At 41.5% G+C, this 17,964-nt stretch overlaps 1 protein-coding gene across 5 annotated transcripts in view; it reads left to right on the top strand.

Moving 5' to 3' along the window:
* Window positions 1-17,964, top strand: part of CNOT1 (CCR4-NOT transcription complex subunit 1) — a 61,141-nt gene that overhangs the window by 42,301 nt on the left and 876 nt on the right. For 3 of the 5 annotated variants that reach the window (XM_075715807.1, XM_075715808.1, XM_075715806.1), the window contains exons 31-48: window positions 387-683; window positions 3,293-3,433; window positions 3,534-3,638; window positions 4,246-4,365; window positions 4,946-5,137; window positions 6,924-7,066; window positions 8,293-8,401; window positions 8,495-8,664; window positions 9,789-10,020; window positions 11,922-12,170; window positions 12,790-12,953; window positions 13,230-13,347; window positions 13,813-13,914; window positions 14,159-14,332; window positions 15,700-15,849; window positions 16,936-17,116; window positions 17,513-17,645; window positions 17,747-17,881. In XM_075715807.1, the coding sequence (XP_075571922.1) occupies window positions 387-683; window positions 3,293-3,433; window positions 3,534-3,638; window positions 4,246-4,365; window positions 4,946-5,137; window positions 6,924-7,066; window positions 8,293-8,401; window positions 8,495-8,664; window positions 9,789-10,020; window positions 11,922-12,170; window positions 12,790-12,953; window positions 13,230-13,347; window positions 13,813-13,914; window positions 14,159-14,332; window positions 15,700-15,849; window positions 16,936-17,116; window positions 17,513-17,645; window positions 17,747-17,881 (2,915 nt within the window). Of the gene's footprint in view, window positions 1-386; window positions 684-3,292; window positions 3,434-3,533; window positions 3,639-4,245; window positions 4,366-4,942; window positions 5,138-6,907; window positions 7,067-8,292; window positions 8,402-8,494; window positions 8,665-9,788; window positions 10,042-11,921; window positions 12,171-12,789; window positions 12,954-13,229; window positions 13,348-13,812; window positions 13,915-14,158; window positions 14,333-15,699; window positions 15,850-16,935; window positions 17,117-17,512; window positions 17,646-17,746; window positions 17,882-17,964 lie in introns of those variants that run through there. The other 2 variants (XM_075715805.1, XM_075715810.1) reach the window with 2 other exon arrangements.

Genomic DNA, 17,964 nt, shown 5'->3' with positions numbered 1-17,964 from the left:
AGTAGTTGTATTAGCAATCTTAGATGATCAAGTGATCTTCTGCTGTGATATTAATATCAAATTTATTTCTGGCAATAAGTGTCAGTTGGCATAGTTGCTATCGGGACTTAAGCTTAAAAGGAGCTTCTGTGCTCCTTTTGACCGGTCAGCGGCTTAGCTCTTGACTTAGTCTTTGCATTGTGCTCAGCTGTGACTTTGGGAGAAAAATGGTCATATGTCCCAGTTTCAGAATTATCAAACATTAATAGCTCATGTGGAACACAAGAGTGCCACACTGTAGGCAAGCTGTGACAGTAAACTTAAGTTGTTCAGAAAATGTGGATGTTTAGGGTAGATGGGATTCTAGTTTACTTTATTCTCACTTAACTTTCCAAATCCTCTTCCAGATTCCTCTGTTTCAAGCCCACCCGCAGTTGAAACAGTGTGTGCGGCAGGCGATAGAGCGAGCAGTGCAAGAGCTTGTCCATCCAGTGGTTGATCGGTCCATTAAGATTGCCATGACTACTTGTGAGCAGATAGTCAGGAAGGACTTTGCACTGGATTCAGAGGAGTCACGAATGCGTGTGGCTGCACACCATATGATGCGCAACCTGACTGCTGGGATGGCCATGATTACCTGCAGGGAACCTTTGCTGATGAGCATAGCTACCAACTTGAAAAATAGTTTTGCTACTGCACTGAGGGTAAGAGTTGCATCATCTGAAGCTTCTTTCCAGCTTATAGGTCTGTAGACATGCAGCATTAGGAAATCAGTTCTCCACACTGCAGACTTGTTGATTAATTACATGGCTTAGCTAGCATGGAGGTGAATTTAGTGGACAAATGTCTCATGACTTTTGTGGAATTACAGTGAAAAAACTGTGAGATTACAGCTCATGTCAAACACTCTTAGTGGTGGATCTTACTATGTCACACACAATTCCTGACTACTTTTTATTTTGCCCCAATGTTCTCTCCAATTTGATCACATCAAGGAAGCCATGGCGTGCTTACCTTTCTGTGGGTTTTGAGGTAGAAAAGCTAGAGTGGGGAGGACTGAATTGATTCTGGGACTTTCTGGTGATGGATTGTTTCAGCACGCATTCTTCAGGCGGATTTTTTCTGTGCTGTTAGCAGATACGTAGTTAAGACTGTTCTGCACATCTTGTGAATTCATCAGGTTTTCTAGAGGCTATTTTTCAGGTCTTTAATGAACAAAGTTTGAGCTGAAGTGGTAGCTTTTCCTTCTTGACTAAATGGAACAGTTCACGAACTGCTGGCCAGAACAGCAGCTGCTACTATTTACCATCAGTGTCAGCAACAGACACAAGAGTATAAGGATCTTGGAAAGATCAAGACATAGCTATCCTTTCACGGATTTTTTTAAAAAAAAAAAAAAAAAGCTAAAGGACTGCCTACCTTGTGCTTAAAGACATGCTACTATTTCCCATCTGTCAGGGAGTGACAGTGCAAAGGCCGTTTTGCAGTGGGGTTGCTGTCTTGCATGGTAACTGGCTGAAGAGGGCAGGACTTAATGGTCTGAAGGGAGCACAAAATGTTAGCTAAGAATTGCATCTGCAGGTATGGTATGGATAGTCCGTGGTTTAACTCCAGGCCTTGAACACTGTTGACCCTTCACATACAGAACTTCAAGTAACTTGATTGCTGAGATGAAGAGCAGGAAAAGTGTACAAATTAATCTTGTTCCATCCATCTTAAACACAAGGATGGGAGTAATCAGTTTTAGTATTGCTTTGTTAACATGTGAGCTGAGTCAGTGACTGCTGTTAGCAGCTGTGCTAACACAGCTTTGAGTATCAAGCTAGTAAGCATAAGTGAAAGCACTGTTGTCCTCTGGGTAAGAGGGGCACAAATATTTCTCTGGTGTGCAATCTTGCTGTATTTCATCAGATGTTGACTACAGTTCAGATAGGGAGGCAATTGGAGAAGTGCTGGTTATCTTTTGAGTGGTATGAGAAGGTAGAGAAGTGATACTCAAGTTGGGGAGGCAGGGTGTACACAGACTGGTGTTAGAGCTGTGCATATCTAAGGCATGATGTGCCACAGAAGAATTTGTATAGGCAGAAGTAATTCAAGTTTTGTGGAAGACTTAGAATCATAGATCATAGAATGCTTTGGGTTGGAAGGTACCTTTAGAGGTCATCCAGCCCAACCCCCCTGCGGTGAGCAGAGACATCTTTAACTAGATCAGGTTGCTCAGAGCCCCATCCAACCTGACCTTGAATGTTTCTAGGGATGGGGCCTCCACTACCTCTCTGGGCAGCCTGTTCCAGTGCTTCACCACCCTCATTGTAAAAAATTTCTTCCTTATGTCTAGTCTAAATTTGTTCTTCTTTAGTTTAAAACCATTACTCCTTGTCCTGTCACAACAGGCCTTGCTAAAAAGATTGCCCCCACTTAATGCTAGTGTATTGTGGTGTTTGTAAAAATGTCACGAATGTTATGAAAATGTAGCAACATGTCAACTTTCTTTTATCCCTGGAGATGTATGAAATTGATACAGGGCCAGTTGTAATCAAGGAGGTTTTCTTAAAGGGTAATTATACAAAACATTGTGTTGCAGAAGAATGTGCTGTACAGGACATCAAAAAAGTCACATCTGGCTTATTGTACGAAGTGGGTCAACAAGCAAGAATTTCTTTTATTTGAAAGAAGCAATGTAGTTTTCAGGGACTAATGAAATAGGGGTAAATCTTAATGGACAAGGAAATCCAAACAGATTGGACTGTTTATATGTTTATATTTCCAGTGGGAATTGCTGCTTTGCACCCTGGAAAATAAGTCCATCTGTTTGGGGTTCTCTTAAAGCAGACTCCAAGAAGGAAAGAAGAAAAACTGTATCAGAAAGGGAGCTCACTGAAGAAGGCTTAGGACTACTTTTTTTTGCATTCTTAGTGATGCACCTTTATATCTTCCAATTACAACCTAGGAAGTGGAAAAACTTTTCGGCTGTGATGTGAGGCTTGCTTTTCTTGCAATAGCATCTGTTGTATGTGCATCAGTCTAAAGCATGGCTTTATTTCTATGTCATGGAGACGGGTTGGTGGAGAAGATGGAGAACCACATGCTGTTTGTTCCTTGTTGAAAGTCTTTACTGTTGTCTTGCCTACATGTGTTATTCAAAGCTATGTGAAATTAAATTTATTATTGTATATTCCATGCAAAGAGAGTGTATTGCTAAGAGCATTCCTTTTCATTGTTGGTGTTCTGTATAGGCAGTGGTGCGGATTTTAAGGCTAGTAATACACAGGGAAAATTTACAGCCTTCACTGATTATTGTGGTTTTCAATAGGCAGCCTCCCCCCAACAGAGGGACATGATGGAGCAGGCAGCTGCCCAGTTAGCGCAGGACAACTGTGAGCTAGCATGCTGCTTTATCCAGAAGACGGCTGTGGAAAAGGCAGGCCCTGAGATGGACAAGAGGCTTGCAACTGTAAGTATGGGACTGCTGTCTTTTAAAAGTATTATATGTGCTCGTATACATCCAGGCTCATTGTCTAAAATTCATTGTGGTGTTTGGGTTTTTTTCCCAGGAATTTGAGCTCAGAAAACATGCTAGACAAGAGGGTCGTCGGTACTGTGATCCTGTTGTGTTAACTTACCAGGCTGAGCGGATGCCAGAACAGATCAGGCTAAAGGTGACGGTATTAACTGAGCTATGTTCTGATGCTGCTCTTCTCCCCCTCCTGATAATGAAAAGTGGATCGTGCAGCTTTCGCTGAGCAATCCTGTATATTGTTAGTCTTGTCTAACACTACAATTGCCGTTAGCTTGATTAGTAATGGAAGCACATGAATATGTTGTTCCAAAATGAGCGTTCTTACCATTTTCCTCTATCTTGAGGACATTGAGTCCTGTCTCTTGTTCTGTGCTGTTCCTTTCACTGAAAGATGACTTGTCTATTTCATTGTCTTGTCTCCTTTAGATTTTCTTCCCTTAAAGGACATACCATGTGCTTTCAGCACAGCCTTTCTCTTGTGCATCAGACATGCATGAAGCCAGTATTCAGTTCTTCCTGTTTCTGGGATGTGAGTTGCAGTTGTAGACCGAAATCCTTCTGTTAGGAGGTGTGGCAGGAGAGATAGGACCTCAGTGCAGAGCAGCTGAATCCTAATTCTTGATGTCTAGGCCACTCTGTTTAAGAATATGACTGAGCAGCTAGCTACCTGTTACACAAACTGTCCTCATTTCTTACTGCTGCAGTGCTTAACAATGAGGTTAATGGCTGTTCTTTTCATTGCAAAGGTTGGAGGTGTGGACCCAAAACAGCTGGCTGTTTATGAAGAGTTTGCACGCAATGTCCCTGGCTTCTTGCCTACCAATGACTTAACTCAGCCTACAGGATTCTTGGCTCAGCCTATGAAGGTAAAGATTTCCAAACTAATCGGCTTGAGAGTACTGTCGCCCTTTTGGTGAATGTTGCAGAACTTGTGCCCTTTGCTAGAAGACTAGTAAGAATCAGGCATTTGTATTGCTTGGGAATAGCAGTTGAAAGATGCATTTGTTTTAAAGTCAAACTAATGGCAACATAAAACTTATATGCAGTGTCAGGGCTTTGTAACCCAAGATCTGCAAGTTATGATTACTACATGCAGTTTTAGTAGCAGTGAAACATTCTATTCAAATCTCAGGTTACTTTTGGAGAATGTCGTGGATGGCAAGCATGTATTTTGAAATAATGAACAGGTTTTTGTATGCGTCCTTGATCTTAAGGACTGCTAGAATTGTTTGCTAGTTATTTCCACGGCTTAATTTGCTCATATTTATTGAAAATGCCAGAATAACTAACCACAATATTTTAGAGGTCTAAACTTTGGATGCTATAACTTCTGAAGCAGAAGAGCCAATCAGTATTTGCGTTTTGCAAACACAGTCCTTGGGGGGGGGGGGGGGGGGGGGGACGGGACAGAAAAAAAATCACTCACTCCCACTTTCTCTTAAGCAGCAAGCTTGGGCTACAGATGACGTAGCACAAATCTATGACAAATGTATGACAGAACTGGAGCAGCACCTGCAGTCCATTCCACACACCCTGGCCATGAATCCTCAAGCTCAAGCGTTACGCAGCCTCTTAGAGGCTGTGGTAGTGGCTCGTAACTCCCGTGATGCTATTGCTGCACTTGGACTACTGCAGAAAGTGAGTGTTAACAACTCTTCTCCTGTAACAGCTCACCTAGAGTTTATTACTCATCTGGCTTGTGAATTGTCTTGCTGATGACTGTGTATCTTCATGCATCCTGTGGAACTTGCTTGGTGAACAATATTGAACAACTGCTGTCTTTGGAAATTCAGTAAATAAAATTGGAAGAGGGCTGTGGTGTTCGCTTGATGTATTGTATGCACAGTGGCAAGGCTGCTGTAGGAAGAAGCAGGTACAGAATCCTGGGACTTAGGGGAGTTTTGTTCAGATGTGGCAAGTAAAGAGCTGTTGCACTCCAGAATAGTCTGATTTCAGGATAATTTGGAGGCTAAGAAGATGCTTGAACTGCCCGTGGAGGTGGATAATATTGAGCATAGTACAGAATTTAGAGCAGCACACTTGTGCATTGTATTTTGCAGTAACTGATAAATGAGTATGTGTGATGTGTTGACCCTGGCCATCAGCCAAGCATCCTTCTAGCTGCTCGCACACTCTGCTTCCCTGCAGGATGGGGAGAAAATAGAGGGAAGGCAAGATAACTTGTTCATTGAGATTATAACAGTTTAGTAGGGAAAGCAAAAGCTGTGTGCACAAACAAAGCAAAAAAATAAAAATAATCACTGCTTCCCATCAGCAGGCAGATGTCTAGCCACTCCTCAGAAAGCAGGGCTTCAGTGTGTGTAACATTTGCTTGGGAGGGCAAACATCATAACTATGAATGCTCCCCTTCATCCTCCTTTCCCTGAGCTTTTATTGCTGAACATGATGTCATATGGTATGGAATAATCCCTTTATTCAGTTTGGATCAGCTGTCCTGGCTGTGTTGCTTCCCAGCCGCTTGCCCATCCCCAGCCTACTCAGTGGTGGGAGAGGCAGTGGGAAAGAGAAAGCCTTGATGCTGTGCAAGTGCTGTTCAGCAACTGGCAAAACACTGGTGCATTGTCAACACTGTTTCAGCACAAATCCAAAGCACAGCACCATATGGGCTGCTATGAGGAAAATTAACTCCATCCCAGCCAGAAGCAGTAGACTATCCCAGGTGGGGAGTGTTGCAGTGAGCTCTGCAAGCTGAGCTGGCATCAGTGCCCTGTGTAGTAGTGCAGAGCATATAGTGAAAGATGTGGAGAAGAATCCGTTTTGAGTATCGTGGAAGGATACTGAGCTGTCTGTATGAAGATCCAGGAACAGTGGCAAAACAAAAGTAACTGGAAGCTGGAGGGAGGCTCTTTGTTCTTGACTGATAGTGCTCGTATCTACTAAAGGATCTAGTCCTGACTAGGACTTGACCAGGTAATTTGTGCTGCCACTGTAAAAGACTCGTCTTCCATTTGCTATAGACTAGCACAGATGCATCTCAGAGTGTTACAGCTGTTTGTCTAAAGAACCTGATAGCTCACTGCTGGCAGGTTCTGTAAATCTTCTTTCATGTAGTTTTTCATGAAAGTAGCCATAAGCAGAATTACTCGTGAGGGGGTGTTGACTTAGAGAAGCTGCAGCACAAACTAACGTGGTCTTTCATACTATTTGGTGCATATATAAAACCAGTGGGTCATAGTGACACCATAGGCTTGTTTGTCATAGTTCAGCTGTGTACAGTCAATGTGTAGATGCCATAGCAGCTGGTAAAATCTCATATAGCCTTATCAAGGGGTCAGCACAATAACTAAATTGTTTTTTGCATGTCTGCCAAGTCTTCTGGTGATAACTCTTGCTGATCTAATTTGCAGAAGATTTGGAAGAGGACCTGTTTTTTTCCTCTGCTAACAGGTTGCATCTATTCTAGGCTGTAGAGGGGTTGCTGGATGCCACCAGTGGGGCGGATGCTGACCTCCTGCTTCGCTATCGTGAATGTCATCTGCTTGTGCTGAAGGCTCTGCAGGATGGCCGTGCATATGGATCTCCGTGGTGTAATAAACAAATCACTAGGTCAGTTATGAGACAACAGGAAGGCTGATGTAGATTTCATCATCTTTTGGGGGTTACTGTGTTATTCTGGATCACTTGGCTGTTAATATTTTGCATTGCTGCAATTTGGACAGACAAAAAATAACTAGCTTTTTTGTGAAAAGTAACTAGATCTTCTGATAACGCTGCTGTCGCGAATGGAGGTTTGTGAATCCTGCTGATTATGTTAATTTATCGCAAATGAGTGACTACACAGTTTGATTTAGTAGCAATTTAGAATTTACTTGTGACAAATTGAAGGATTTGATTGTGATATTTTAATAGCACTCAATCATCAGTGATTAACAAAGTGATTAGACAAAATCAGTCAAAACAGCGACTTAGTTACAGATTCGAAGATGGCAAGGTTCACTCTATTACTATATGGAAGTGCATAAAGGAAAATTAAGTTACACTGAGTTGGAATGATTCACAGAGAGATTGTATATACAGGGGATAAGGAGGACCCTCCTGTTGAGTCACGAGGTTCAGAATAGTCCCCCTTGCTTTCTGAGCTCCTTATCAGAGGAGTCTAGGTGTGGCTAGGTCAGTCTTAGTCTCAGACTTGGTCAATGGTTTATGTGAATAAGGGTAATGCAACAGTATAAGACTCACTTTATAATTAAATCATACATCTGCAGACTAGTTGAAGCGATTTACACATGCATACACACAGACATGAATACATGTATGTGTATGTGTGTGTATATATATATATATAAAAAAAGGTATATCTGTTAAAAATTCCCCACGAGTTCAGTGAAATATTCATGTTGAATGCCTTGGCATTTCTCAGCGGGTGAGAGTTGAGCCTCAAGGAGTGAAGGGTTTCAGCTCAGGCTCCACTGTCGATCTTCAGCAATGGGCCTCCAATTTTAGCACACTTTTAAGAGTTTGCTAGCTCTGAGAGGCATCTGGCTCAGAGGGAGATGCTGGTGCAGCCCGCTGCAGTCCAGGAGAGCTCAAAGGGCCTCACTTAGGACTGCTGTTTATAGGATCTTGAGATGATTGGCTTTAATCATCCATATATTTGAGACCAATGACTGTTCTGAACTCAAACATTACCTTAGAGAATGCTCTAGAAAAGGCTTCTTTTGGAGCCGAGTAGTGAATCACAGTGAATGGCGCAGTTTCTGAAGTATTAGATTTAAGTTGCTTTGCTTAAACTGTGTTTAAGTACACTTTTTAAAAGAAGTCCAATTCTTCAGGTGCCTGATTGAATGCAGAGATGAGTACAAGTACAATGTGGAAGCTGTGGAGCTGCTAATCCGCAATCACCTTGTTAACATGCAACAGTATGACCTTCATTTGGCTCAGGTAAAAGGAACCTGCTCTTTTGGAGGAGAAGTTACGGGCAGTCCAACTGTAAGATTTGTGGTTGAACTTTAATTGCCTTTTTTGTGTTGATAGTCAATGGAGAATGGCTTGAACTACATGGCTGTGGCATTTGCCATGCAGCTGGTAAAGATCCTGTTGGTGGATGAGAGAAGTGTCGCCCATGTAACAGAGGCAGATCTGTTTCACACAATTGAGACACTCATGAGGATTAATGCTCATTCCAGAGGAAACGCCCCAGAAGGGTGAGATTGAAATACTGTGCAATGTATTACTTCTCTCATGTTCATTTATGATTTGAATGTTATATAGGCAATGTCTCGTATCGTTCAATCATACAGCTTTAAACTTTCTCTAGGGCTGCAGTCCTATGTTATTTTTAACTGTTACTCTAATGTAACTGTGCTGATTTTATGTCAAAATACAAGCAGCTGCAGCATCATGTCAGACTGAACGCTTGAGCAGGAAAATCTTTCTATGCACTGTGCTCCAAAATACCATGATACTGTGAGAAATTTGCTTGAATTCCTGCTTTATCTCAAATTTAGGCAGTATTCTTACCTGTTTAAATCTTAAGTATCTAGGTGTTAATATGTTAATTTGTTAATCACAAGTAATTAATCAAATTAGACAATCCTATTTCTTTAGACAATTTTGTTTAGACTCTATGAAGCAATCATCCACCAATCTCACACGGCTTGTGTTTCCACCACCAGATAACTGGGCAGCAAAAGTTGCCACAGCATCTGGAAATACCTGTGGGACTTGCAGGCCTCCTATTTACTAAGGTGGAAGCAATTGCTGCTGGGTTTGAGAAAGACGTGGATTGGGCTTGGAGAACTCTGGATTGCTGTGAGAGCAACCAGCAGCTGGCTGGCTGGTGGTGGTGGCAGTGGCTGCCACTACCAACACAACTGCTAGTGGGAGGTCCCAAAACAGAAGTCCTTTCGTCTGCAGTTGATGTGGGTAGACTGTAGTCACTGTATGACTTGACTTTCATTGCAGCCAAATTTAGTGCTCCAGTCAGGCTATTTAGCACTGGCATATCACTATCTCGGAGCACTGTAGGACTTCCAAAGTCTGCAAAAGTGAAGCTATTTCTAGTGCTTGTGCTTTCTTGCAGCACACTGCTGTATGAATTGGAGTAGAACTTCAAAGCTTTTATGACTTCAGTGTTCTTTCTTTCATCATAAATGTGTCTGCTTTCATGACTTATTTCTGCTATTCCAGCGAGGACTGGAAGATACAAAGATTTAGTATAAGAAATAATTTGCTTTCTTTCAACTATATTTGACTGAGCTTCCAGTTCCGGCATCTTCTGGGGGAGGAGAAATTCTAACCCAGCTCTTGCTCTGGTCTGTTGCATTAGATTACCCCAGCTGATGGAAGTGGTCCGATCAAACTATGAAGCAATGATTGACCGTGCTCACGGAGGTCCCAATTTCATGATGCATTCAGGAATTTCCCAAGCCTCTGAGTATGATGATCCGCCAGGTCTGAGGGAGAAGGCAGAATACCTGCTGAGGGAGTGGGTGAACCTCTACCATTCAGCTGCAGCAGGCCGTGACAGTACCAAAGCATTCTCTGCGTTTGTTGGACAGGTAGAGCTTTTGGAAAGAAAGGTGCTTTTTATTCAACATAAGTAGGGTGTGATGCCCTCCATTTTAAAGCAGTGTTATAACCCATGTTAGGCATCCTTTTGAAACTTTCAGGCGTATGGCAGTTGACTATCAAAATTTTGTCTGGTTTTGATGCTAAAGTTCTGTAGAAACCCCTACCCTTCAAGAAATCATGTTCTTCAGATACTCTAGCAACAAGATGTCAGTTCGGACTATGAATTTTGGGATAAGCCTGGTGGGAAAAGAACTTCAGCTGAGATAGCTGTTGGGAATAGTTCTGACATGCTCCATGTAATGAAGCTTGACTACTGTTGCTCCTTATGGGTAACAGTAAAAGCTCTGACAGCCTACAGAGGGAAATTGCTAATAGATAGAGGTGCAGGTGAATTGTTTCAAACCATGTGAACAAGGGAAGCATTTTTCTAGCTGGAATCATTAGAGTGAGGGAAAACTTGAAACTTCATTAGCTAAAGTGGTGCCTAAATATAAACAGCCTCCAACATTTCACTCCAGGGCACCTTAATGGGTGTGATGAACAGCACACATCTGCCTCCCAGGTGTGATTGAGAAGGGTGATGCACACAGTAGCCCAGCATGTGTGGTAACAAACTCCCTATATATCTGCAGTCATCCTTCTAAAACTGTGTTCCTGGCAGCTGCTTGACTGCAGCTGCAAAGAAGTCCCTGACTTAGTCTATTTGCATTGTGTTCTCTTTAAATTTCTGTGTGACCTCACTCTCTTTATACCTTAAAGTATGCTTATAAGGATACTTCAGTATAGTATACTCAATGCACTTTTGTCCTGCTTCGCTCTTTTATCACACTTGTTTACTTATTTGATCATACTTGAAATGGCAATTGAAATATATCGAAGTGCAGTGTTTACATATAACTTTTTCCTTACAGGCTTTAGGGTTTTAAAGGAGTATTTTGTAATAACTGCATTAAACAAGGTTTTTATTACTGAACTTAAATTACCATAATTTTGGCTGCTTAAATTAAGTGTTGCTTCCTTTCTACTAGCCTTTAGGACAAGGAGCATAGAACTTTGAAGGCAGATACATGAAGTCCTTTTTTTTTTTTAAAAAAAAAAAAAAGTTTCTCCAGAAATACTAGAAGTTCTCCAAGAGTTAGCGATTGTGGTGTTTATATAGCTTCATGTCTGTACAGGAGTTTAGAAGTAAGATGCTTTATTCAAAACCTAGAGGCTTCCTGCAGTGTCATTTGTTTCATTTTGATGGCTTTAATACTGTGGGTAACAAATAAAAGGAGGCCTCTCTTTTTTTTATATGTATGTTATTAAAAACAACTGCCCAGTGCAAAACAAACAAAAAAGCCCCACCTAATCTTTCTCTGCATGTTAATGTTCCTGTAAGGAAAATTAACTTTCCAAATGCAGTTTGCTTCTACAGAATGTTGCTGCAAAGGAGTGGTGGTTCTTGAGCTAGTAGCTGAAGTCTGCCCTTCCCAGAGCTTGTACACCCTGTGTGGGCTTCTAAAGGCCTGACAGACTGAACTGCTGCTGCCTCTTGCTGTCCTTCATGCAAGGTTGAGTGCTGGTAGCAGAACTGATAGTGAAACAGGCTCCTCAGCTATGCTGATGGTTGAAAAGAATTGGGATCAAAAAGACTCTATTTGGGAGTAGTATTGGGACTCTGTTGGGAGTCTTTGCTAAAATTGTGTTGCCATCCTCAAGTTGCCTTGAAAATACCCATCTTGGGCAAAAGTAGCAGAGAGAGCTTGCTATCCATCTCTTGAGTGTGGTAAAAATTAATTATGCCAGGCAGGGTGGGCGCTTCATAAAGTGTGTGTTGTTTGAAATAAGTTGTAAAACAAACTTTTGGTGGTTACAGTTCTGAGGGTTTTTTTCCTTTCCTGGATAGATGCACCAGCAAGGAATCCTGAAAACAGATGACCTGATCACCCGCTTTTTCCGTCTTTGCACCGAAATGTGTGTTGAAATCAGCTATCGTGCTCAGGCTGAGCAACAACATAATCCTGCTGCCAACCCCACTATGATTCGAGCCAAGTGCTACCACAATCTGGATGCCTTTGTGCGACTTATTGCACTGCTAGTGAAGCACTCTGGGGAGGCAACGAACACAGTTACAAAGATCAACCTACTGAATAAGGTTTGGAACCCTTCTTGTGCTCACTGCATTTGAAGTGCATAATTGGGTGTACCTTTGCTGGTAAATGTGAAATGTAGACCTTAATGCAGGCTACTGCTGAAGATGAGGACTTTAATGGGTTGGTCACTGAAATGGTAAACTGTTGTGGCATCAGGATGCCAGGTGGCTTTCTTGTTCACAAAGATTTCATATCAAACAAACCTGAAACTCACCTTTGTGCCTTGAAATGAAAAAGTCAACTGTTGTTTTGAGGCAGTAGAAAGTGTGGCTTAAGGTGGAGATTCCTGGGTGCCTGCCTTGATTTTGTGAGGGCCTTGCCTATACTCTTACGCTACTTGGTTTATGGCTAGATGGTCTTACGTAGTTAAGACCTTCTGACACTGCTCAGTCAGTCATTGTGACTGTGATGCACGGGACAGGGAGAGCAAAGTATAATGGTTGGGAGTTGCTGATATAGATTATAATATTAATTTACATAACGCTTCCAGTAATTAGACTTTTTGGTTCTTGTTAGAATCTACTGGTTTGGGGTTTTTTTACTGATGGTTAAAGTATTATCTACAGGCTGACTTGCAAAGTAATTCTTGCTGTCACCACTGAAATGTCTTGATCTCTTTAGGTTCTTGGTATTGTGGTGGGAGTTCTTCTGCAAGACCATGATGTTCGGCAGAGTGAGTTTCAGCAACTTCCTTATCATCGCATTTTCATCATGTTGCTGTTGGAATTAAATGCTCCAGAGCATGTGCTGGAGACCATCAACTTCCAGACACTCACAGCTTTCTGGTATGTATTTGAGATTGGCCACAATGCTCATCCTTTCCTGGTAGGATCAAGACTTTCATCTAAAGGCTATCTGACTGTTCCTTTGTGGTGGCTTAATCACATTTGGAATAACTGGTTCTCCTATAGACTGTCCACTTGCTTGTTTTAAGGAAGATGACTGGTAAAACCGAAGATGCTAAAATGCCTTGCTTTTAGGGCTATGTATGTTTTCCCTCAATGTTACGAAAAGCAGTCTTATTGCTGTGCACTTCTAACCTGCTCTAACTTTTCTTTCAGTAACACATTTCACATCCTGAGGCCTACAAAAGCTCCAGGTTTTGTTTATGCCTGGCTGGAACTCATCTCCCATCGGATATTTATTGCAAGAATGTTGGCACATACACCACAGCAGAAGGTGTGGCTGCAATTTATCTCTTCTGAATTAAAAAGCTCACACAGATGCTTATCTGGTGTGGTGCTGTTTCACATCTCTTGAGGTGCACTAGTAGCATGGCTGTTCTGTTTTTGTTGTCTTCCATATTCACAGTAACCTAACTGCATGGAGGAGAGTCTTTGTGTCAGTAAACTGGGATATAGGGTGAATTGATTTTAACAAACATGTCTTTGTCAAAGTCTGGAAGAGCTGTAGTCTAGGCCAAATACTGTCAACTCAGTATGGCATGTTGAATGTTCTGGAAACACCCATAGCATATGATATGCAGCTAAAGCCCTTCTAGCTGTGCTGCACTCACTGCTAGAGCTGGCAGTAGGACAAAACTTTGATCCAGGTTTATATGAAGACCAATCTAATTACAGTTTTGAACTTAAGATAACTGCTCTTCATTGCACGTTTTCCACCTGCTGTTTTTTCTCTTGACAGGGTTGGCCTATGTATGCCCAGTTACTGATTGATCTTTTCAAGTACTTGGCTCCTTTCCTTAGAAATGTGGAACTCACCAAACCTATGCAAATTCTTTACAAGGTAAAAAAATGTCAGCTAATAGATGCTACTTCTAGCCAAAGCTGTCTGAAAGTAGAGGTGTTCTGGTGGCAAAACAGGATTTACTGTTCTTTTATAATTTATTTCTTAAACACAAATCTGGTGTGGGACAGAAACAGGCTACCTTCCCTTCTTCCTGTTAATGTTAACCACAAGACATAGAAGGATGGTTCTGCAAGTTCTTGGGCAGTTTCAACAGTTCCACACCTCTTATGTTGTTTCACAGGGCACTCTGCGTGTGTTGCTGGTCTTGTTGCATGATTTCCCAGAATTTCTTTGTGACTACCACTATGGGTTCTGTGATGTGATCCCACCTAACTGTATTCAGCTAAGGAATCTGATCCTGAGTGCCTTCCCACGGAACATGAGGCTTCCAGACCCTTTCACCCCCAATTTAAAGGTAGGACTTATCATGAGATTGATAATGGGAAATTTTTATGCTCCAAATACTCTTTATCCAGTTTTTTTGGCAGAGTCTGTGGAATTTTGGGAACAATTTAGCTGATACTTGAATTAATGAAACCATTCAAAAGTTATCAGGTAATTTGAAACTTAAGTGACATAGTCAGCAGCTAGCAGAACAGCCATTTTTTAAAGCATATAGGTTTCAGTTATGCTTGTAATGCTCAATGTTGGACAGTTTCCATACAGAGTAGGATGCAATCCTTGTCCTGTATGAAATTTGTTGCAGCTGAAAATGTAATGCTTGACTCTGGTCTGTGTGGCTTTGTTGGCACCTGTAGATACTTAGCTTGCTTGCAAGGTCTGTGCAGGTTCAACCTGGAAGGACAGGCTGTTGAGACCCATGTTACATAAGAACTGCATCGAGAACCTAGCTTTTGCATGGAAAGCCAGAGGGCTTTTCTGTTTCCAAAGGGAGGCTGACTTGATCTAACTGGCACGTGGTGTTGGGGCAAGGGCTTCTTTATCATTTTACTGTCTCATTTGTCACTGAAAAACAGACTAGTAAAGCAGTCTTTCTGGCTTTGCTAAAGCAAACTTGTTTGAAAGTTCAGCCAATGGTTCTTGTATCAGTTTTGTGTAGCTCATGCTGGATGATAGCTTGTGCTCTGCAGGATGCCTGGGGACCGGAGTTCAGTTAATGAATTGTTGAAGAGCTGGTGTCTGAGCACTATGTAATTGTAAATACTTTTTAATGAGAAACACAGACACCATCTTATCTTCAAAATAATGAGATAAACCACCATTCTGAAGCAAGCCTCTTGCATAATGAGGAGAGACTTTGCAACGTGTTAATGTTACCTAATTAAATCTTTGGGCAAGTGCCAGTCTCCTTATCGTGGAACGATTAGGAGCAAAGTTTGTGACATTGCTAAAGCATTGTCCTGTTATTCTTCATTGGGAGTGATGGGAGTGAAGCCGCAACACTCATTCAGTTAGCGCTTCTTGAGATTGAAGAAGGCTACTCTTGACTTATGTGCATGTTTCTACTTTTTTAAACTACCAAACTGTCTTGAGTGTAGACAGGGAGTCTTGAAAGGTGGTGACTGAATTCCACTACAGTCTTCACCCTTGAATTGTTTTATCCTCTACTCTCAATTCTTTGTGACAGTCATCTAATAAGTTTGTATATTAGAGACCAAGTTTCTTCTGAAATCTGCAAAAGCCTAGTGTTTTCCTTTTCATTGCTGGTAGTAAAAAGCAATCCACAGCAGTAGTTGATATAATATCACTTACAGATCTGCTTTTGCATTTTGTTCCTTTAGAGATTGCTATGGTTTAGCTGACTGAGATTTCTCTCAACAGGTGGACATGTTAAGTGAGATTAATATTGCTCCACGAATACTCACAAATTTCACTGGAGTGATGCCACCTCAGTTCAAGAAAGACTTGGATTCCTATCTCAAAACCCGTTCTCCAGTCACTTTTTTGTCTGACTTGCGCAGCAACCTACAAGTGAGTGGCTTTCTGAGGATGCTGAATTTAAATAGTGCAGGACAAACGTTCTCGTCGGCTGAGTCACCCACCGTTATTGCAGGAATTTAGTGTGTAGCAAACGTGTTCCAGGTAGTAGAAAAGCCTCTGAAAATGCACACTTCTCTGAGTATTTCCCCCTCCCTAGCAGGACGTATAAGTGTGTTAAGTAGTTTCAGACAGGTGGAATTTAAGGAAAGAGGAATGTTGACTTTAAGAACCCTAAAATTATCTAATTTAAAAGCAGTTGGTTTTATCTACCTGAGCTGCCAAATGCTCATGTAAGTGAAAATGTAAGGTTATCTAAAACTTTGACTCTTCTGCTTGCATGTCTCTAGTGCACAACCTTGCAAATCTTCAGTGAAGAGTATAGTCAGAGCTGATTGCATCAAGCTTTTTTTTGTGCTCAGCCACTGGGTGATGAAGAGTCTTGTGGCTTCCATCACATGACTCCAGCACTGTTTATCCAGGCATTGGCTGAGACAGGTTTTATTGAACTTGATTGCATTTTTTTAGAATCTGATTAAATTTTTACTCCAAATGGATTAATTGTTGCTAGTTATTGAAATCTACGGATCTGCATACTGATGCTTTAGGGGGGAAAAAGGCAAATTAGCTAAAGCCCAGTTCAGAGTTGTTAGCCAACTGCATGCATTTAACACATCACATGGTTTGGCTTGTGACAGACTTCAGGACTAAAGTTGGACTTTCTCAGAAAATTGCTCAGACTGAAGCATTCATACAGGTGGTGCGCATTTCAGCCAGCCTCTGGCACTGCTGGTGAATTCATATTGCCTTTACATGATTTTTTTTTTCTTTTAGGTAGGGAGTACAAAAATTGTCTTGTTGGGTCTGTCAACATATTGTTGATGCTTTTGAGTGTGTGTGTGTATATATATATAAATGCTATATTACAAAAAGGTAAATGCCAGATTGAATTTGTGGATGTCTAAGTGTGTTGCTGTCTGTATAATCAAGAAGATATTTGGATGCTGTTGTTGTACACGCTGTACCTTCAATTGCTGAAGGAGTATAGGATGTTAATGCTTTTCATATCTTTGCTATTAGGTATCAAATGAACCTGGCAACCGCTACAACATCCAGCTGATTAATGCACTGGTGCTCTATGTAGGTACTCAAGCTATTGCGCACATTCACAACAAAGGCAGCACACCCTCTATGAGCACCATTACCCACTCAGCTCACATGGACATCTTCCAGAATTTGGCAGTAGACCTGGACACTGAAGGTAAGCTGGAAACACTTCTAGTTCATGTGATGTTGAATTTAACAGCAGATTGTTTGAGCTATGAGAAATACAGAAGATCATTTCATGTAGCTGCTAGTGAATTCACGGTAAGTAACGCTATGTTAGAATATGAAATTCTGAATACAGGAGCAATATTAAAACCAAACGTTCAAGGTATCCAAGGGAATGAGAAGTAAGTTTAATGAAGAGAAATTGAATTCTTACTGTCCCATCAGCTTGGCTTGAATAAGGTTTTTTCATATCTTCAGTTGTTCTTGTTTCTTGTACCTCCATAAGGCAGGCTCACAAACCTTAATCTTAAGCAATACTAGTTGCTGCTTTATTCCTTTTTGTGTGTAAGGAAAACCATAGGTACTCACTGTTCCTCTTCTGCAGGCCGGTACCTTTTCTTGAACGCGATTGCCAATCAGCTGCGATATCCCAACAGTCACACCCACTACTTCAGTTGCACCATGCTGTACCTGTTTGCAGAGGCCAACACAGAGGCTATCCAGGAGCAGATCACTAGGTGAGACGGAAGGCATTTAACTTGCCAGTATTTGGCTTTTCACTTTCCTTCTGTGTATTTTGGATCTTTGAGCTCTAACTGTTTTTACTTTTGGATTTCAGGGTTCTCTTGGAACGACTGATTGTAAATAGGCCTCATCCCTGGGGTCTCCTTATTACTTTCATTGAGCTGATAAAAAATCCAGCATTTAAGTTCTGGAACCATGAGTTTGTTCACTGTGCTCCAGAAATCGAGAAGTGAGTATCCATAAAATTACTAAAACAATATATCTGAAGCAGGGGCTGAGATGCACCTTGAGTTTCTGGTGCTTCATAGTGGA

The sequence above is a fragment of the Pelecanus crispus genome, chromosome 8 (assembly GCF_030463565.1).
Source record: "Pelecanus crispus isolate bPelCri1 chromosome 8, bPelCri1.pri, whole genome shotgun sequence".
NCBI lineage: Eukaryota > Metazoa > Chordata > Aves > Pelecaniformes > Pelecanidae > Pelecanus > Pelecanus crispus.
Note: the sequence above shows the minus strand (reverse complement) of the source record. Positions and strands in the feature narration are given on the sequence as shown.